The following is a 21,708-nucleotide window of genomic DNA, read 5'->3' on the forward strand; positions in this document are numbered from 1 at the left end:
CCGTCTTTCAGAAGATGCAGATGTTGAGGAGACTTAGCCCTCCTCTCTGCAGCTGCGACCGTGTCTCCTCTTCTTTCGGGGCTTGGGTTTTTCTCTTGCAGGAAGGAATCATTAGCTTGTCATTTCTGCCCTCCCCTCCCCCACCCCCTCAGTTTCTCAGGGGCTGGGATGATCGGGAGCTGCACTCATCCTTCACCGCTCTCTACTCCTCTTCCTCCTCACTCCCTTCTGCCCGCTGTGGGAGAGGGAGGTGATCATGTTCATCATGTGTTTCTCTAGACCGAGTTACCTGTTCCTGAAACGCACTAGCTTGCTCCTCAAATCCTGCGGTTCGGAAATAATTGACGACATCCATCACGGCCCAGTCTGCAGGATCCGGTGGCCTCCCGTTCTCCATGGAACTGCAAAATAACAATCAAGATGGCTGTCAGGGCAGAACATGCAAGCGTGTGTGGCTAGGCTCTCCACTCAGCCTCCCAGGGGCAGGCCTGGGCCAGCTCACTGCAACCAGAGGCCCAGATCCCAGTGTATCTGCCTCAGGACCAGAATCACTCGTGCGTTTCTTGGGCTCAGAAGATCACTGCTCTCACTGGCTCAGTCACTCCTTTCTCTATGAAACTTTAATATAAAGTATTTCCTCATGTATTGTTTTTTAATCCAGAGATATTAGGAGTGGTCCAGTGATTTCTGGCGGCCCACAATATGATATTCATACCCCTGAGCTAAGAATACCAGGCCTCTTACAATGTGGCCCCAACATGTCATCACTTTCCCCATCCCCAACCCCACACATCCAGGGCTAAAGCCATTCCCCAACACACCATGCCCTTCACATGGTGTCCCAGCCACTGAATACCCCCTCATTTACCTCCGACAAAATCCTACCCTTCCTACCAGTTCAAATGCCACCATCTCTGTGAGGCATTTTCTGGCTGCACCCAGGTAAGTGTTTCAGTTATAACATCCTCTGAGTTCGAGACCTCCATTCTAACTCCCACTGCAGCACTTTTCCCACTGGATTATACTCTGCTTATTAGACAGTCTCTAGAATTTCTACGGAGATGTGGGCTGAAGAGGTACATTTGGACCTGGACCATTTCTCACTTTATTATCCTTTGTGTCAAGTACGTAGTTAGGAATTCAATCAATGTTCAGACGACTGGATGTTGATCAAGCATTAGTTTGAGAGGGTCTCTGGGTAAGCTCCTCAATGGATTTAGAGAGGAGGGGAGGAAAGGTGGAAGAGAGAAAGAGTGGCAAGCACCTACAGTTACTGTGACTCTTATTTCTGTGTTCAAGAGTATTTGTCTAGATTTCTCTATGCCTCGTCCCCGGGGATTCTTCCAGAGTGTACATCCCATCACACTGTTCCCCTGCTTCCAATCCTTCAAAGACTTCTTCCCATTGCCCTTTGGATAAATTCCAAATAGTTTCACTTGGCTCAGGAGGTCCTTCAGGACAAAGCCCCCTCTTAGCCCTCCAGCTGGGAATGTATTGGTGAGTAAAACAGAAGGGTCATTACTCTTGTGAATATACGGCACTGTTGGGGTAGACACTGATCGGTAATCATATGACTAAATGTATAGCCACACAATGTAGCCGAAGGATAGGCACTCTGTACTATGGCAGTTTGAGGGGCTAGGAGAGGCTTTCTTGTGGAAGTTTCTTTTGAGGTAAGGTCTAGAGAGCAGCCAGAAGGTTAACCGTATAAAGAAGTCAGCTGAAGATTATTCCAGGCTCTGTAGCAGGAATATACAGCCCAGGGAACCATGCTAGTCTTGGAGACCACATCAAGCATTCTGGGTTTTTGTCTATGAGCAATGGGACTTGTTAAATGGTCTGATGTAATGGGTGTGACCTGATCTGACTCACATTTCTAAAAAGAGGGTATTGGAGAGGAGCCAGAGGAGAAGAAGGGACCAAGCAAGAGATCATGGTGACTGAGACTATGGTGGGAAAGGAGAGAAGCATGTGGATTTCAAAAATATTTAGCCAATAGAATCAGCATGACATAGTGGTGGACTAGACATGAGAACAAAGGAGATCGAAGCGTCCTGGAACTGGATGGATGGTGGTAACTGCACTTAGACTGCATCCCCAGGTTTGGCTGGACACACTGAATGTGGGGTACCATCTATATCGAAGTTAAGATTTAATGTGGAACATGGGTCTGGAGCTCAAAGTAGACGGGTGGGCTAGAGGTACACAATGGGGAGCCAGAAGCGTTTAGATGGCATGTGAAACCTTGGGAGGGGATGAGAAGAGAACTGGGCCTAGAATCAAGGTTGGGAAGGTTCAGCATTTAGTGCAAGTTGAAAAGATTCATGTTACTTTTAATGGAAATGAAATTGCCCAGACTTTGGGGATTCCTGAAAGTCTTCAAACATCCAAAAGTCAAGGGTTGACCTGTACCTCTGCCTTGTTCCCAGGATAATGTTTTGCTCATAGTAGGAACTTAAAATATTTGACTAAAAAAACAAACTTCTCTCCTAGTTAAAGGGAGTCACTAATCAATGGCACATGTGATCAACTACTTATCAACCTAGCACTTAATTTAAAAACATTTTGAGTCAATGCTTGCTAGTTATAAGTATTTTCCCTTTTGGGCATAGAGATTGTGAATCTATAAATACTGCCCATGTACATACACACTCATGTACATGCTCACTCACACACGGCATGTGCCCCCCCGCCACCTTCTTACCATTTAACAGGCAATATACATGGGGAAAAACTATTTTTTACTCTAACATTGTTAAACATTAACATGTACTTTCAAATCAAAGCTAAATGTGTTTTTAAAAAATTATCCACATGCTGGGATTTTCCATTATCTCTTTAACATAAGCAATCATGAGCTGACACAGGGGACTCTCTTTTAGGTACCATTTTCCTTCCCTCTCTTGCTTAAGTTGGGCTTGAAAAATGTTTGGAAAGGATTCATTGTTTTGACAAATCTTTTAAGTTTTCTAGTCAGCTCGCTTCTAGCAGTGAGCACAGCGTCCCATCGGATGCACTTTTAAGTGCCCCAGAAAACATCTGAATTCACTCTCCCTGTGGCTGACTTCAATTAGCTGTCTTTCTTCATAAAGAATTGTCATCTAATTATGATAAAAAAAAAAAGTATGCTACATTGTAATTTTAGGATGGGAGGCTTTCCTGATTCTTATTCTGCTGGGATATGACATCATCACTTCCTCAGTTCTGAAATATTCTTGAGTACTAGCATTGCAGCAGAGAACAAAGGCTTTGCAAAACTGCTGGCAGCGTACCATGAAGAGCACCAGTAATGAGGAACGTCTCATACTTAGGGTGAGGGGATACACAGAAGAAGCCAGTGTTAGACCACTCACATCCTGAGAGCAGAAACTATCTGTCTCCATCTCTGCATCTCTACAGCTCCCAGCATAGGTTGGACTGGTGTGTACCATTGATACATGGCAAAGATCTGTTACATCAATGGAATAACAAACAGAGAGCATTTAGAGTCTACAATATGCTTTTCACACATAATCTATTATCAGCCTCCCAGCTCCTCGTGAACTGGCTACTATAACCTGTTTTTAGGAAACTAAGTCTCAGAAAGGTTAAGAACTCATCCCAAATCACATAGTGTATAAAGCCAGGATTGGATTCCATATATGCTTGCCTCCAAATCTATGCTTCTTTTCACTCCATACTCATTGACACAACAGATATTTACTAAAAGCCTACTGTCTTCTCAGTACTGTGCTAGAGGCAGGGTTACCAGGATAGGAATGCATATCCTTCAAGGAGCTGGCACTCTGGTGAGGGGAAGCAGCATACTCTAAGTATTAGAATTGGGGGGGTGAACTGGTGCTATTGGCAATGCACGCACTGGAGGGCCCGGATAATTCTGCCTGACTAGGACACTTGAAGATTTTTAATGCAATTCTGAAAGGCATCAATTGCTTCAAACATGCACTAAGTTCTGCCCTGAGAGGGGATGGCTTGCAGAAGCAGAAATATGCAGGCACACACTGTCACTTCTAGGTTATGTTAAAGAATGATGGATGATTTTGCTGGGCCCGTCCAGTGGTTTCAGCAACAGTTTAAAGAAGAAACCTGGAGATTATCCAAGGCCACATGATGGTGGGTGTTGGGGAGGCCAGAGTGCCAAAGCCAGATAAAACTATGAGGACATTTCAGAGGATGGATTTAAGCGTCACCTTTCCCCACTGGGAAAGCCATTATGTCTCCTCAAGGACTGTTATTTGTGGCCAAACTGAGATGCTTTTTCCCTTTTAAAGGGACCATTCTCTCCAAATCTTTTCTTATAACTCATACATGTCAAATTCCAGGAGGAATTTAAATGGTGCTGTTTAAAACACCTCCCAGATGGTGGTTCCCACTGTGGCTGCTAATTTTGCACTGATGAAATGAGATGGCAGATATAAACGTTCCATTATCATTTGATACTTATTATTCATTATTGTCATAGCAAAATATTTCCTAGAATATAATGTATAAAGATGATAAATTCATGAATATTTTTCCAAGCATGGAGGCTTTAAAAATATATATGTATGTCACCTTATTACAAAAAACTAGCAAGAAGTGAAGGGCAGAATTTGTCTCCAATCCCATCACTTAATCAAATCAATGTTTCCATTTAACATAGTCACCTTTCAGTCCCTGTGCATATGGTTGAGTACATCATGTATGGATAAAAATTACATAATGTGTGAATAATTCACACTAGGAACTGATTATCCCTTAATTAAACAATCACCTCACTTTTAAAGAGAGCTAAAGAGACACAATCATGAGGACAGAAATGCAATAAATAACAAATTTGGCAGATACATGCAGATCGAGACCTTATGATGAACGTTTTCATGTTGGCACATGATAATTTTAAGTGCTAGTGGCAAAAGTCTCCGTTTCCCCTTTATATATTAGTGGAGGCAGATGAAAAATAGTTGAAACCCTTTCTCAGAATTTAGCGTGTGTATCTTTTATGGTATTTATGATATTATAGATTCTGAGGGTTGATCAGACCAAAAGGAAACTCTGGATAAATACAGCCCATATGTGATTTCAAAACCCCATTATACTTATTAATTGCATTTCTGCTTTAAAGTTCAGAGCAAAAGTTACCTCCTACTAGTTAATTATGGTGATATATTTATTTATCATGCTACTCTTATGAAGCTAATTCTCAATGTTACTTGTGTTTCCACTCAGAAATGCACTCTAACTTTGTACTGCCTTGATCTTTATAACTTATTTTCAAAATTAAATTAACCTGCTCTTTGCCCATATCTTAAATCAGCCTTTGGCTAAAAAAAAAATGTAATTCTGATTGTAATAAATTAACATTGATCTCTCGGCCTATGACATAGCTAAGAATGAAGCGACCAAATGAGCTTTAGTTTTATCTCCATTTTTTTCTCCCTCTCCCTTCATCCTAACAAGCAGGGATCTGGCTGAAAGACAGCCGGAAAAAGAGAAATGATGATTCAAAGTTTCTTGACAGGACATTTTTCATTTTTTAATATCCAGCTAAATAAGAGTTGACTGCATTTAGCTGCAGCATACCCAAGCAACGAAAGTATTGAGAAAGCAAATAACTCTTCTGTATATTTCAAATTCTTTAGCTTGGCATTCAGGGATTTAATTCAAACATAATTTTCCAGGCTTCTTTCCAATTCCAAGTTTGTACTGAAATCCAACCAGTCAACATCCTGGACTTTCCCATATCCACAGCTTTGGTTATGCTACTCAAAGCCCTGTCTGTTCAACTGCCAAGGATTAGAACCCTACTCATTTTTAAAAGATACTGGTTAAATGTCACCTTCCTAATAACCCCAATCAATCTTCCATTCCAATCACTAATTAATTTTAACCTGCCCACAATGAGCCGGGTACTTGATAAGCCTTGGGAACTAATCTAGTGAAAAGGAAAATCTCAAGTCAACTGCATGATGAAGATGGTCATATGTGTTCCCTGCCTTCATCCAAAAAGCAAGTAAAGAACAGGAGGACTAGCTAGATGGAGGAAGGAGGGCAGTATGAGTCAGGCTGTGCTAGGTGTGTGGAGCCCCGAATCAGCAGCAACACCATGATCAGGTTCCAAGAACAGACGAGCCATCTTCCTGCATCATTTCTTTCCTCTGTAACAGGCATCTTGCCTCAGGCTCATGGCTTTCCTCTGAAATCACATGGCACTCTGTCCTTGGCATATCTCTGCTGGGAATGTCTTCTGAACCTCCCACCCCATCTTTCTGAAAACAAAGCTGCCTCTTTCCTCACCTGCTCTCAGCTTTCTAGTATAAAGACCTCTGAACTAGTGTGAATAAGGACACTCCTCTCAAGAGGACTCATGAATTTCTGTTTTTCATTCACTATCAGATGCAATTCATGCCCACACTTATACTAAACAAAAACATATGCACATTTCATATCCCGATCATTAATACTAAAGACAACTGCATACAGATTGCCGGAAGAACTTTCCTTCCCTGCTCTGAGCCATGGCACAATGGTCACTATTCCAAAGAACTTAGTGTGGCTTTAATGCTGAGACAAACTCGGGTTTCCTTCAGTAGGGATATCAGTCGCACACCAGAATCTATGTAGAAAACAGCAACCCTTCAGAACTTCTAATGTATAGAAGATACATAATACATGTTTGTGAATTCTGCTGGCATCGATTGGAACTCCTGTTATTTTCACACTTAAAATATGATGATATGATATGCTTAGCTGACTCTATAGTTTTACTCATTTTACTCTTCTGAAATGTACACTTCCTTAAGGCAGTTATTTACAATGGACAAAATTGTACAAGTCAAAAAAGTGAACAGACTCAATTCATAACCCAAGTCGTCATTTAATTTAAGGGAATAACCAAACATAACCAAACTTTTAGCATAAGATCATATGATAAGACTGAATTGTGTCCCCTCCACCCCCAAAATTCATATGTTGAAGCCCTAACCCTCAGTGTGATTCTATTTGGGACTAGGGCTTTTAGGGCATAGGGCAATTAAGGTTAAATGAGGTCATAAGGGTGGGGTTCTAATCCAATAGGATTGGTAGCCTTATAAGATCTGTATGCATGCAGTGAGGCAAGTCTATGTGAGGACATAGTGAGAAGGCAACCATCTACAAGCCAGGAAGAGAGCTCTATCCAGGTAATGAATCAGCCAGCATCTTGATCTTGGGCTTCCCAGCCTCCAGAATTGTGAGAAATATGTTTATGATGTTTAAGCCACCCAGTCTATGGCATTTTGCTAGGGCAGTTGAGTAGACTAATACACCATATATCAGAATGAGCAGACAGCCGTAAAATACTAAGGAATTAATTTTAGCTTCACTAAGAAAAATAAAAATGCACCAATTAAAAGTATCACTATTCACTACCATATATTCTCTGTATTCAAGAATCCATACATATGGCACTCTGACTTAGCCCACCAAACATATCTGCAGAAGGGTTATGACATCAGATCCTGATTAGAAAGGTCATTTTTCAGGTTTGAATTTGTGGCTCAGTTTACTCCCCTCCTTTCCTCTCCTTTTCTCTCCCTCTCTCTCTTTTCTTCCTCCTCACTTTCTTTTTTCCTTCCTTCCTCCCTTCCTCCCTTCCTTCCTTCCTCCCTTCCTTCCTCCCTTCCTCCCTCCCTCCCTTCCTTCTTTTCTTCCTAACAAACTATCTGTTAAGACGTATTTGGTATTTAGCCACTTATACTGTCTTGGGAGTTCTATTGTTCCATGCTTTTACTATAGTGGTATCTTACATCATGATCACTCCCTGTTCCAGATTGCTGTTCCCTGGAAAGAACAGCATCCCAGGAACCATCACTCACTGTGTTCAGGTAGAATTGGGCAGTGTGGTTGTGGGGTTTGGGAAAGGTGGATGAAACAGAACACTCAGGAACTACCTAGCAAGCTGGTTACAATCTCCTCATTGCTTTCAAAGAACATACATCTAAGGACTGCTGATCATTTTCTTGAAAACACAAAAGGACAGGAATATGAGTAAATGAACAAAAGCTGAAGCCAGTGATTAGACACACAATTACTTCTAAAAGTTTCCTCTTCCTCCTTCCCTAAGGAGCCTGGCAAGACTTCCAGGCAAATAAATAAATATCCTGTGAAGTTATTTATTTAACCCTAGATGTGACCACTTCCCTTAGAGTTAGACCCCTGGCTGATGTGTGGGTTGCTGTATGTGTAAACACTGTTGGATTCTTTTTTATGCGGTAGTAATAGTAGCCATTGTTATTTTTGTTATATAAGAAGTCTCTTTGATAATTCTACAGTGAAGTCAGAGTTTTGAAATTCTAGCAATACAAATAATAATTTCTAACTCTACCCTAATATTTTACTTCTATCATTCACCTCCTAATCCTCTAATTCACATGGGCAAAAATGACAACTTCTTTAAATTAATAATTACCTTAATATTTAATAGTTAACAGCCTTCAGAGAGGGCTATTCCAAAAGTTAGTGTTAATGCATATATGGCCAATTAATTTATGACAAATGAGCCAAGAATATACAATGGGGAAAGGACAGTGTCTTCAATAAATGGTGCTGGAAAAACAAGAGAGCCACGTGCAAGAGAATGCAACTGGACCACTATCTTACACCATACACAAAAATTAACTCAAAGTGGATCAAAGATTTGAAGTTAAGACCGTAAGACCTGAAACCATAAAACTTGTAGAAGAAAACATAAGTGGTAAGCTCTTTGACGTCAGCTTGGCAATGATTGTTTTTTGGACCTGACTCCAAAAGCAAAGGCAACAAAAGCAAAAACAAACAAGTGGGACTGCATCAGACTAAAAGTCTTCAGCACAGCAAAGGAAATCATCAACAAAATGAAAAGGCAAGACACTGAATAGGAGAAAATATTTGCAAATCCAAAATATGTAAAGAACACATATAACTCAACAGCAAAAAATAAACAAATAAACAATCTAATTAAAAAATGGGCAGAGGATTTGAATAGACATTTTTTCCAAAGATATTCAGATGGCCAACAGGTATATGAAAAGATGCTCTACACCATTAATCATCAGGTAAATACAAACTAAAACCACAAGGAGATATCACCTCATGCCCTTTAGAATGGCTATTATCAAAAAAAACAAGAAGGGGCTTCCCTGGTGGCGCAGTGGTTGAGAATCTGCCTGCCAAGGCAGGGGACACGGGTTCGAGCCCTGGTCTGGGAAGATCCCACATGCCACGGAGCAACTGGGCCCGCGAGCCACAATTACTGAGCCTGCGCGTCTGGAGCCTGTGCTCCGCAACAAGAGAGGCCGCGATGGTGAGAGGCCCGCGCACCGCGATGAAGAGTGGTCCCCACTTGCCGCAACTAGAGAAAGCCCTCGCACAGAAACGAAGACTCAACACAGTCATAAATAAATAAATAAATAAATAAATAAATAAAAGAACGTGAATTTCTTAAAAAAATAAAAATAAAACAAGAAATAACAAGTGTTGGCAAGGATGTGGAGAAAAGGGAACACTTGTGCACTGTTGGTAGGAGTGTAAATTGGTGCAGTCAGTGTGGAAAACAGTAGGGAGATTCCTGAAAAAAATTAAAAGTAGAACTACCATACAATCTAGCAATTCCACTTCTGGGTATCTATCTGAAGGAAAAAACCACTAAATCAAAAAGATACATGAACCGCCCCCCCCTACATTCATTACAGCATTACTTACAATAACCAAGACATGAAAGCAACCTGAGTGACCATCAATGGATAAATGGATAAAGAAAATGTGGTATATATACACAATGGAATAGTATTCAGCCATAAAAAGGAAGGAAGTCTTACCATTTTTGACAACATGAATGGATCTTGAGGGCATTATGCAGGTGAAATAAGTCAGAGAAAGACAAAAATATATAATCTCACTTATATGTGGAATCTAAAAACAAAAAATTAAAAAAAAATTTTAAACCCCAAATCATAAATACAGAGAACAGATTGGTGGTTGCCAGAGGTAGGGATTGGGGGTGCACAAAATGGGTGAAAGTGGTGAAAATGTACAAACTTCCAGTTATAAAATAAAAGTCATGGGGATGTGACATACAGCAAGGTGACTATAATTAATAATACCGCATTGTATATTTGAAAGTTGTTAAGGGTAGTAGATCTTAAAAATTCTCATCACAAGGAAAAAAATTTGTAACTCTGTATGGTGATGGATGTTAACTACACTTATCAAGGTGAACGTTTCACAGTATACAGAAATAATGAATCATTATGTTGTACATCTGAAACTAATATGCTATATGTCAACTGTATCTCAGTATTTAAAGTTAGTATTTTAATATTAAAGTGAGCTTAAAACTTTCCAACATTCATTACTAAGAAAAGTATCACTTGACTGATTTTAAAAGAAATGTTATTTCCAAAATTAAAAGAGTCTTTGCTTCATAATAAAACAACAAATTGAACACAATGGCAGAGGAAGATGGTGAGATACACATGCAAGAAAAGGCGTGGTTTTAATAAGAAATAGCTTCTTTTGAAAGTTGCTAAACTTCGTTGCTGTGAACTTTCTCTTGCAGTAGAGCTTCTCCACTGAGGGGTGAGGGGCATGGTAGTGGTGGGGAGATAAACCACTTGTTGTTGAGAAGCTGCTAACTTACTATTAGCATCTATTGTGTGGGAACATTTGTTCCTCCTCCATCCTAGGAGAAAAGGGAAGAAGGGAGAAAAGACCAACTGATGAAAAAGGGAGTAAGACTAAGTGAATGGGAAAAAAAATTCACATTGTATACTTGTAAGTTGTACAGATATGAACATACATGTGAAACTCCTAGAATTTTTTTTAGTGTTTATTGAAAATTCTAACATGGATCTAACATGGTTAAACATAGATCAATGGTAAGAGTGTCATGTACAAAGGTTTTGATTAATCCAAAAATCTGTGTATCTGAAATCCACAAAAAGAGAACACTATGATCCCATTTGTTCAGTAAAGGTTTCTGTGTACTTTATATACATATACATATGGATACAGAGAGTATTTGTACAGAAACTGTCTAGAAGGACACATTCCAAACTATTAAGATGGCTCCCTCTTAGTTATTTAGTTATTTTTAAATTTAATAAACACCATGAATCCACCAGGCAAAATAAAAACTATAATCTTGACAATAATTATATCTATCCCACCCCTGTGTCCCCCACCTGAGGTAATCATCCTCAACCTTATATTCATTTAACCTTTCTCCCTGTGCACATGTGCAAGAGCTTGTCTTGGCTATATACCTGTGCAATACGGTAGCCTCTAATCACATGTGGCTGTTGAGCGTTAAAAATTTGACTAAGAAACTGAGTTTGTTTGTTTTTTTATACAGTCTTAATTTTATTTATTTTTTAAAATGTATTTTATTTTTTTGGCTGTGTTGGATCTTTGTTTCTGTGCGAGGGCTTTCTCTAGTTGCGGCGAGCGGGGACCACTCTTCATCGCGGTGCATGGGCCTCTCACTATCGTGGCCTCTCTTGTTGCGGAGCACAGGCTCCAGACGCGCAGGCTCAGTAGTTATGGCTCACGGGCCCAGCTGCTCCGCGACATGTGGGATCTTCCCAGACCAGGGCTCGAACCTGTGTCCCCTGCATTGGCAGGCAGATTCTCAACCACTGCGCCACCGGGGAAGCCCTAGTCTTACTATTTTAATTGTAATATAATTAAATATTTTTTAGTTAAAAATATGTATAAATTTTAAAATTTAAAAAGGAGGCATAGGAGGAGTCAAGATGGCAGAATAGGAGGATGCAGAATTTGTCTCTCCTCACAAGTACATCAAGAATACATCTGCAAATGGAACGATTCTCACAGAGCACCTGCTGAACATTAGCAGAAGACTTTGGACACCTGAAAGGACAAGATATAAATCCCCTCACAACTGGGTAGGAAGAAAGAAGGAAAAACAGAAAAGAGGAATCAAAAAAGGGACCTACAACCCTGGGGCATTTGTGGGAACTGGGAGGGGCACCCATCTGAGCAGGCTTGCCCGCCCCTCAAGCCAAGGTCTCCTTGACCCACATAGGCTCCAGGGTCCTGAGCGCCGCCCATTCCAAAGCCTCCTTGGGAAACAGCCCTGGGCACCCCCGCCTGAGACAGGAATCCACCAGTGCTGGTGGGGGTTGAGTGTTAAAGTGCGGGGTTAAGAGAGCAGATCCAGGGAGAGGGCTGCTGTTGGCTGTGCAGATACAACAGAGGGGATGGGAGTAAGGGGCTCTGTGGCTGGGAATGCCCCTAGAGGAAGCATGGTCTGCCTAGGAAATGAGGTGTCATCGTTGAGTGGCATGCAATGGGTGGGGCCACCACCAGCCTCACATGCCAGCCCTTGCCTCCGTGGGCACTGGGAAGGACTCCACCAGAGCGAGCGTGCCCCAGTCTGTTACAACTGCCTGCTGGTCTCTGCCACCACAGGCACTTGGTGCATACCCCAGTTGTGGCTGCCATACCCCTCCCTGGCCTGAGTAAGTGTGCCCCAATCAGCCACTGTTTTTGCTCCCTCTCGTCTGGGTGGGGAACAGCCGCCTGAGGGTGGTGCACATGGAGAGGTGGGGCCAAAACAAAAGCTGAGCTCCAGGGGCGGTGCGACTACACAGGCCGTGGATTAAATCTCCATGATCAGCTTGGTAAATCCTGTGTCTGGGAACATATGAATAGACAATGAGTGTTCCCACAACTGAGACCCGTCTAGCTTTAGAAGCAGTGGACTCTGGGGAGAAGTACATGCGGTAGTTTGGTCAGGTGAGACTCTGAGTGCCCCACAGGGCCCACAGCAGGTCCAGAGACCTACCTAGAGGTACTGGAGGGCCTCCTGGGGAGGCAGGGGTTGGCTGTGGCTCACTGTGGGAGCAAGGATGCTGACAGAGGAGGCGCCAGGAAAATATTCTTATTACTATTATTCCTTTTTTGTTCGCTTCATTTTGTTCAGTTGTTGGTGTTATTGTTTTCATTACTTATTTTTATTTTTTAATATTTTTTATTTTTCTATTTTTACTTTTTTGGGTTTTTTTTCCTGTTTTTGATTTTTTTGGGATCATTTTTATGTGTTGGTTTTATGTTATCTTTGCCTTTTAAAAAATATTAGTTTGCTTTCAGTTTTTGTTTTGTTTTTCATTTTTTGTTTTCATTAGTGTAGTCCTTATTGATTGTTCTCATTTTTGAATTCTTTGTTCTCTTGTTTTTTGTTTTCCATGTTTTGTTTTTGTTTTTTCTGTCTGCTTCTTTGTTTCTTTCTGGTTGTTTGGTTTTGTTTTTACCATTTGTCTTGGGCTTGGTTTATCTGTTTGTTTTCTTCTTTTTTTGTGTGTGTGTGGGTTGTTGTTGCCATTTGTTTGTTTTTGTTTTTGCTACTTGTCTTGGGTTTTTTTTGCCTGTTTGTTTTATTTTCCTTTTTTTCTTTCTTTCTTTTTTCTCTGGTCATGCTATGTAGTTTGCAGGCTCTTGGTTCCCTGGCCAGGGGTTGGACCTGGGCTTCCGGGGTTGGAGCACCAAGTCCAGGATGCTGGCCCACCAGAGAATTCCTTAGCCCAGGGAATATTAATTGGTGTGAGCTCTCCTGGAGGTATCCATCTCCACACCAAGACCTGGCTCCACCCAACTGCCTGCAGGCTCCAGTGCTGGAAACCTCATGCCAAACAACCAGCAAGAAAGGAACACAGCCCCACCCATCAGCAGACAGGATACCTAAAGTCATACTACGCTCACAGACACCTCAAAACACACCACCTGATGTGGCCCTGCCCATCAGAGGGAAAAGACTCAGCTCCACCCACCAGAGCACAGGCACCAGTCCCTCCCACCAGGAAGCCTACACAAGCCCCTGGACCAAACTCACCCACCAGGGGGAAGACAACAGAAACAATGGGAACTATGACACTGCAGCCTGCAAAAAGGAGACCATAAACACAGTAAATTCGACAAAACGAGATGACAGAGAAATAAGTTGCAGATGAAGGAGCAAGGTAAAAACCCACAAGACCAAATAAATGAAGAGGAAATAGGCAATCTACCTGAAAAAGAATTCAGAGTAATGATAGTAAAGATGATCCAAAATCTCAGAAATACAATGGAGGCACAGATTGAGAAGATACAAGAAATGTTTAACAAGGACCTAGAAGAACTAAAGAACAAACAACCAGTGATGAACAACACAATAACTGAAATGAAAAATACACTAGAAGGAATCAATAGCAGAATAACTGAGGCAGAAGAATGGTTAAGTGAGCTGGAAGATAAAATGGTGGAAATAACTGCCAGGGAGCAGCATAAAGAAAAAAGAATGAAAAGAATTGAGGACAGTCTCAGAGACCACTGGGACAACATTAAACACACCAACATTCGAATTATAGGGGTCCTAGAAAAAGAAGAGAAAGAGAAAGGGTTCCAGAAAATATTTGAAGTGATTATAGTTGAAAACTTCTCTAACATGGGAAAGGAAACAGTCACCAAAGTCCAGGAAGTGCAGAGAGTCCCATACAGGGTAAACCCAAGGAGAAACATGCCCAGACACATGTTAATCAAACCAATAAAAACTAAATACAAAGAAAATATTTTAAAAGCAGCAGGGAAAAGTAACAAATAACATAAAAGGGAATCCCTGTAAGGTTATCAGCTGATGTTTCAGCAGAAACTCTGCAGGCCAGAAGGGAGTGTCAGGATATATTTAAAGTGATGAAAGTGAAAAACCTACAACCAAGATTACTCTACCCAGCAAGGATCTCATTCAGATTTGACAGAGAAATCAAAAGTTTTACAGACAAGCAAAAGCTAAGAGAATTCAGAACCACCAAACCAGCTTTAAAACAAATGCTAAAGGAACTTCTCTAGGTGGGAAACACAAGAGAAGAAAAAGACCTACAAAAACAAACCCAAAACAATTAAGGGAATAGTAATAGGAACATACATATCGATAATTACCTTAAATGTAAATGGATTAAATGCTCCAACCAAAAGACACAGACTGGCTGAATGGATACAAAAAGACCCATATATATGCTGCCTATAAGAGACCCACTTCAGACCTAGGGACACATACAGACTAAAAGTGAGGGGATGGAAAAAGATATTCCGTGCAAATGGAAATCAAAAGAAAGCTGGAGTAGCAATACTCACATCAGACAAAATAGACTTTAAAATAAAGACTATTACAAGAGACAAAGAAGGACACTACATAATGATCAAGTGATCAATCCAAGAAGAAGATATAACAATTGTAAATATTTATGCACCCAACATAGGAGCACCTCAATATGTAAGGCAAATGTTAACAGCCATAAAAGGGGAAATCGACAGTAACACAATAATAGTTGGGTGCTTTAACACACCACTTACACCAATGGAAGGATCATCCAGACAGAAAATTAATAAGGAAATGCAAGCCTTAAATGAGACATTAGACCAGATAGACTTAATTGATATTTATAAGACATTCCATTTGAAAGCAGCAAAATACACTTTCTTCTCAGAACATTCTCCAGGATAGATCACATCTTGGGTCACAAATCAAGCCTCAGTAAACTTAAGAAAATTGAAATTGTATCAAGCATCTTTTCTGACCACAGTGCTATGAGATTAGAAATCAATTAAAGGAAAAAAACTGTAAAAAACGCAAACACATGGAGGCTAAACACTATGCTACTAAATAACTAAGAGATCACTGAAGAAATCAAAGAGGAAATCAAAAAATACATACAAACAAATGACAATGAAAACACGATGACCGAAAACCTATGGAAGGCAGCAAAAGCAGTTCTAAGAGGCAAGTTTATAGCAGTAAAATCCTGCCTCAAGAAACAAGAAAAATCTCAAATAAACAACCTAAACTTACACCTAAAGCAACTAGAGAAACAAGAACAAAAAAAACCCTAAAGTTAGTAGAAGAAAAGAAATCATAAAGATCAGAGCAGAAATAAATGAAATAGAAATGAAGAAAACAATAGCAAAGATTAATGAAACTAAAAGCTGGTTCTGGTTCTTTGAGAAGATAAACAAAATCGATAAATCTTTAGCCATAATCATCAAGAAAAAAAGGGAGAGGACTCAAATCAATAAAATTAGAAATGAAAAAGGACAGATTACAACTGATACTGCAGAAATACAAAGGATCATGAGAGACTACTACAAGCAACTCTATGCCAATAAAATGGCAACCTGGAAGAAATGGACAAATTCTTAGAAAAGCACAACCTTCCAAGACTGAACTGGGAAGAAATAGAAAATATGAACAGACCAATCACAAATAATAAAATTGAACTGTGATTAAAAATCTTCCAACAAACAAAAGTCCAGGACCAGATGGCTTCACAGGTGAATTTTATCAAACATTTAGAGAAAAGCTAACAGCTATCCTTCTCAAACTCTTCCAAAATATTGCAGAGGGAGGAACACTCCCAAGCTCATTCTACGAGGCCACCATCACCCTGATACCAAAACCAGACAAAGACATCACAGAAAAAGAAAATTACAGGTCAATATCACGGATGAACATAGATGCAAAATCCTCAACAAAATATTAGCAAACCGAAACCAACAACACATTAAAAGGATCATACACCATGATCAAGTGGGATTTATCCCAGGGATGCAAGGATTCTTCAATATACGCAAATCAATCAATGTGATACACCATATTAACAAACTGAAGAATAAAAACCATATGGTCATCTGAGTAGATGCAGAAAAATCTTTTGACAAAATTTAACACCCATTTATGATAAAAACTCTCCAGAAAGTGGGCATAGAGGGAACCTACCTCAACATAATAAAGGCCATATATGAAAAACCCACAGCCAACATCGTTCTCAATAGTGAAAAACTGAAACCATTTCCTCTAAGATCAGGAACAAGCCAAGGTTGCCCACTCTCACCACTATTATTCAACATAGTTTTGGAAGTTTTAGCCATGGCAATCAGAGAAGAAAAAGAAATAAAAGGAATCCAAATCGGAAAAGAAGGAAAACTGTCACTGTTTGCAGATGACATGATACTATACATAGAGAATCCTAAAGACGCTGCCAGAAAACTACTAGAGCTAATCAATGAATTTAGTAAAGTTGCAGGATACAAAATAAATGCACAGAAATCTCTTGCATTCCTATACACTAACTATGCAAGATCAGAAAGAGAAATGAAGGAAACAATCCCATTTACCATCACATTCAAAAGAATAAAAAACCTAGGAATAAACCTACCTAAGGAGGCAGAAGACCTGTATGCTGAAAACTATAAGATACTGATGAAAGAAATCAAGGACGACACAAACAGATAGAGAGATATACCATGTTCTTGGATTGGAAGAATCAATATTGTGCCCTATCAAATTACCAATGACATTTTTCACAGAACTAGAACAAAATATTTTACAATTTGTATAGAAACACAAAAGACTCCGAATGGCCAAAGCAGCCTTGAGAAAGAAAAATGAAGCTGGGGGAATCAGGCTCCCAGATTTCAGACTATACTACAAAGCTACAGTAATCAAGACAGTATGGTACTGGCACAAAAACAGAAATAGAGATCAAAGGAACAGGATGGAAAGACCAGAGATAAACCCACGTACCTATGGTCAACTAATCTATGACAAAGGAGACAAGAGTATACAGTGGAGAAAAGACAGTCTCTTTAATAAGTGGTGCTGGGAAAACTGGACAGCTACATGTAAAAGAATGAAATTAGAACACTCCCTAACACCATACAGAAAAATAAAGCTCAAAATGGATTGAAGACCTAAATGTAAGGCCAGACACTATGAAACTCTGAGAGGAAAACATAGGCAGAACATTCTTTGACATAAATTGCAGCAAGATCGTTTTTGACTCACCTCATAGAGTAATGAAAATAAAAACAAAAATAACAAATGGGTCCTAATGGAACTTAAAAGCTTTTGCACAGCAAAGGAAACCATAAACAAGACGAAAAGACAACCCTCAGATTGGGAGGAAATATTTGCAAATGACACAACTGACAAAGGATTCATCTCCAAAATATACAAACAGCCCATGCAGCTCAATATCAAAAAAACAAACAACCCAATCCGAAAATGGGCAGAAGACCTAAACAGACATTTCTCCAAAGAAGACATACAGATGGCCAACAAACACATGAAAAGATGCTCAATATCACTAATTATTAGAGAAATGCAAATCAAAACTACAATAAGGTATCAACCCACACCAGTCAGAATGGCCATCATTAAAACATCTACAAACAATAAATGCTGGAGAGGGTGTGGAGAAAATGGAGCCGTCTTACACTGTTGGTGGGAATGTAAATTGACAAAACCACTATGGAGAACAGTATGGACATTCTTAAAAAACTAAAAATAGAACTACTATATGATCCAGCAATCCCACTACTGGGCATATATCCAGAGAAAACCATAATTCAAAAAGACACATACACCCAAATGTTCATTGCAGCACTATTTACAATAGCCAGGACATGGAAGCAACCCAGGTGTCCATCAACAGAGGAACGGTTAAAGAAGATGTGGTACATATATAGAATGGAATATTACTCAGTCATAAAAAGGAACGAAATTGTGTTATTTCCAGAGACCTGGGTGGACCTAGAGACTGTCATTCAGAGTGAGGTCAGAAAGAGAAAAACAAGTATAGTATATTCATGCATATATGTGGAATCTAGAAAAATGGTTTAGATGATCTTATTTGCAAAGGAGAAATAAAGACACAGTTGTAGAGAACGAGTGTATGGAATACCAAGAGGGAAGGGGATGGTGGGATGAATTGGCACACTGGGATTGACATATATACCCCACTAAGTATAAAATAGGTAACTAATGAGAACCTACTGCATAGAATAGGGAACTCTACTAAGTGTCTTGTGGTGACCTAAATGGCAAGGAAATCCAAAAAAGAGGGGATATATGTATACGTATGGCTGATTCACTTTGCTGTATAGCAGAAACTAACACAGCAGTGTAAAGCAACTATACTCCAATAAAAATAAAACAAAATAAAATAGTGAAAAGGAGGCATACTACTGATGCAGAATCAAAAGGAGATGCAGAAACTGGCAGTAGAACCAGAACAGTAAAGAAAAAGGAGCCTGGCTGAAAGTATGTTGGAAATTTCATGATAAACAGCAATTGCAATTTGTTGGAGCAGAGCAAAAGGAAAAAAGCTATTTGTTTGCTGTGTAAAAAATGGACAATATTAAGAGACATTTTTAGCAAAGACATAGGGAACTTGATAACTTGCTTCTCAACAGTCAAAAAGAATTGATGACATTAGTCACCTGTAATCAAAATTAAATGTACAGTGAAACATCTTGAAGTGATTTTAAACAGAATCTGAGCTGATTCTGTATCTGTATGATACACATGTTCAGTCTTCTAAAGCAGATTCCTGAAAAGTGTCATGGATACCATTGTTAAATCATTCAGTAAATATTTGCAAATGCTATGGATCAATGCCAGACAATGGAACTCTTAAAAGAAATAGAACACAATACATTTAATATCTGTGTTCTTTGCCTGTACTTGTTGGTTAAGTCATGGAAGAAATATACAAAGATTTATTGTATTGTTAAGTCCAATTCAAGATTTCATTAAAACAAAAAAATGCTTTTCAAATATTCAATAATTAAAGACAAAAAAATACTTAAAGACAAAAAAATGGCAGAGTAATTTATATTTTCTCATTGATATCAGACTACATGTAAATGAGCTTAATTTGAAGCTCCTAAAAAAAAAGGAAATGCTGATTTGTAACCTAGCTAACCTAGCTAAACAGGCACAAAATTTCGTGTTAAAACTGAAACTTTTCAGAGTACAATACAATGAAATTAATTTTACACATTTTCTAACATAAATCAATTTTAAGAAAAATTTGAAGAATGCTTTGCTGACATTGATAAATTTATAGTTGCTTATAAATTTATGCAATACCTTTTTGAATTTAATGTTAAAAATATGACTTAAGTATCAGTAAATTTATTTAACTTGGACAGAGATAGTTTTGAAACTGATATGTTATTGCTTCAAAGTCAAATCAAATCTTCTAAAAAAAAGAACCAGTTGTGTTAATGTACATGCATATATTAAGAGAAAATAATTTTTTGGTACGTGATTAATGTATTGGGACTTTTAGGAATGTTTGGAATTATTAGGGTATGTGATTCTGCTTTTTCGATTGCAAATTTTATGAAATCTAATAGAGATCAAGCATTTCTGATAAAAATTTGGCATCCAAATTGAGACATACTCTAAGTATAAAATACATAGTGGATTTATAAAATTTAGCACCAAAAATGTAAACTATCTCATTCATAATATGCTATATTGATTACAGTTCAAAATGATAACATCTTTGGTATTTTCAGTCAAATATAAAATGTACTAAAATTAATTTCATCTGTTTAAATATGACCACTAGAAAATTTTAAATTACATACATGGCTCAAATATCATTTCTACTGAGCAGCACTTGTATATATCCAGAAACGGAATTGCTGAGTTATAAAATATTTTATGGTTCTACACTTGAAAATAATGCCAAATTGTTTTCCAGAGTCTCTGGATTATCAGCATCAACATCACCAGAGAACATGTTAAAAGGCAAATTCCCAGGCTGAATCAGAAACTCTGGAGATGTGGCCCAGCAATCTGTATTTCCAAGTGACACAAACTCAAGTTTGAGAAATCACTGGCCTAGTACTTAGAACAGACTTTAAAATACTCTGTACTTAGAAGAAATATGCCATTTTGGAAAGGAAGTCTTGTCTTTGTTATGGTCATATTTTTGAATGTTTGCAACATCTACAAATCTTGGAGACAAAAATAGGCTTCTATAGCCTCCTGGTAGTGAGAGCCATGCCTTTGGTGAAAGTGACTGAAAGCCACCTTTAAACAACCTAGTCACCCTAGTGCAGAAGAAAGGACTCAGGCTTCAGAACCTGAATACCAACACCAGCACTTCTTAGCTGTGAACTCTTAAAAGGTCTTTTACCTCCTGGAGCTTTGGTATTCTCCACTATAAAGTGGGAATTATAGCACATACCTCAAAATATGGTTGTGAGGATTAACAAGGCTCACACAAAGTGCTAGACACAGAAAAGGGACACCATAAATAGTAGCCTTATAAAACTAAAGCTCTGATCAGGAGCATGTGGCCAGTGAATAAGAGCCATTATCCTAGGCTTCTTTGGAAATGACCCTTTGTGAAGTACATTCCCTAGTAAAGCAACTATATTTTCCATACCTGGAAAACAAAATGGAAGCAACTGTGAGCCCCAATTTGGGCAGATCTCAGAAAGAGCCTTAAGACTCTTATGTTTTAGGAATTCTGTATTATAATCGAACTCTACCCTGCCCAACAGGTTAGCCGATAGCCACTTGGCTATATAAATTAACTGGAACTTCTATTTCTGATCAAGATGGAGTAACAGGGCCCAGATTTACCCTTCTGCCTAAAACAACTAAAAAAATAGACAAGATATGTGAGAATGGCACTCAAGGCATTGGACATAGGCAATAAAGAACAGTGATCCCTGAGGGATGGGAAACAAGCAAGGTAAGCCGTATCCACTTACTGCCTGAAGAGATATTTTAGGCTGTGCCCGGGAAAGAGTTCTAGAGAGGAGAGAGCTACACAGAGAGAACTCTGGAGAGGTGTAGAGGCTTCCCGTCAAGTGCTCGGCAGAGTACTGATTATCACATACACATGAGGAAAGAGG

At 39.2% G+C, this 21,708-nt stretch overlaps 1 protein-coding gene across 6 annotated transcripts in view; it reads right to left on the reverse strand.

Moving 5' to 3' along the window:
• SAMD13 (sterile alpha motif domain containing 13) overlaps positions 1-21,708 on the reverse strand; it is a 51,667-nt gene that overhangs the window by 20,761 nt on the left and 9,198 nt on the right. For 5 of the 6 annotated variants that reach the window (XM_082410720.1, XM_082410722.1, XM_082410723.1 and 2 more), the window contains exon 3: positions 290-401. In XM_082410720.1, coding sequence (XP_082266846.1) covers positions 290-401 — 112 coding nt within the window. Of the gene's footprint in view, positions 1-289; positions 402-21,708 lie in introns of those variants that run through there. The other variant, XM_082410719.1, reaches the window with a different exon arrangement.

This window comes from Balaenoptera physalus (assembly GCF_965194825.1).
Source record: "Balaenoptera physalus genome assembly, chromosome: 1".
In the NCBI taxonomy this organism is placed as follows: domain Eukaryota; kingdom Metazoa; phylum Chordata; class Mammalia; order Artiodactyla; family Balaenopteridae; genus Balaenoptera; species Balaenoptera physalus.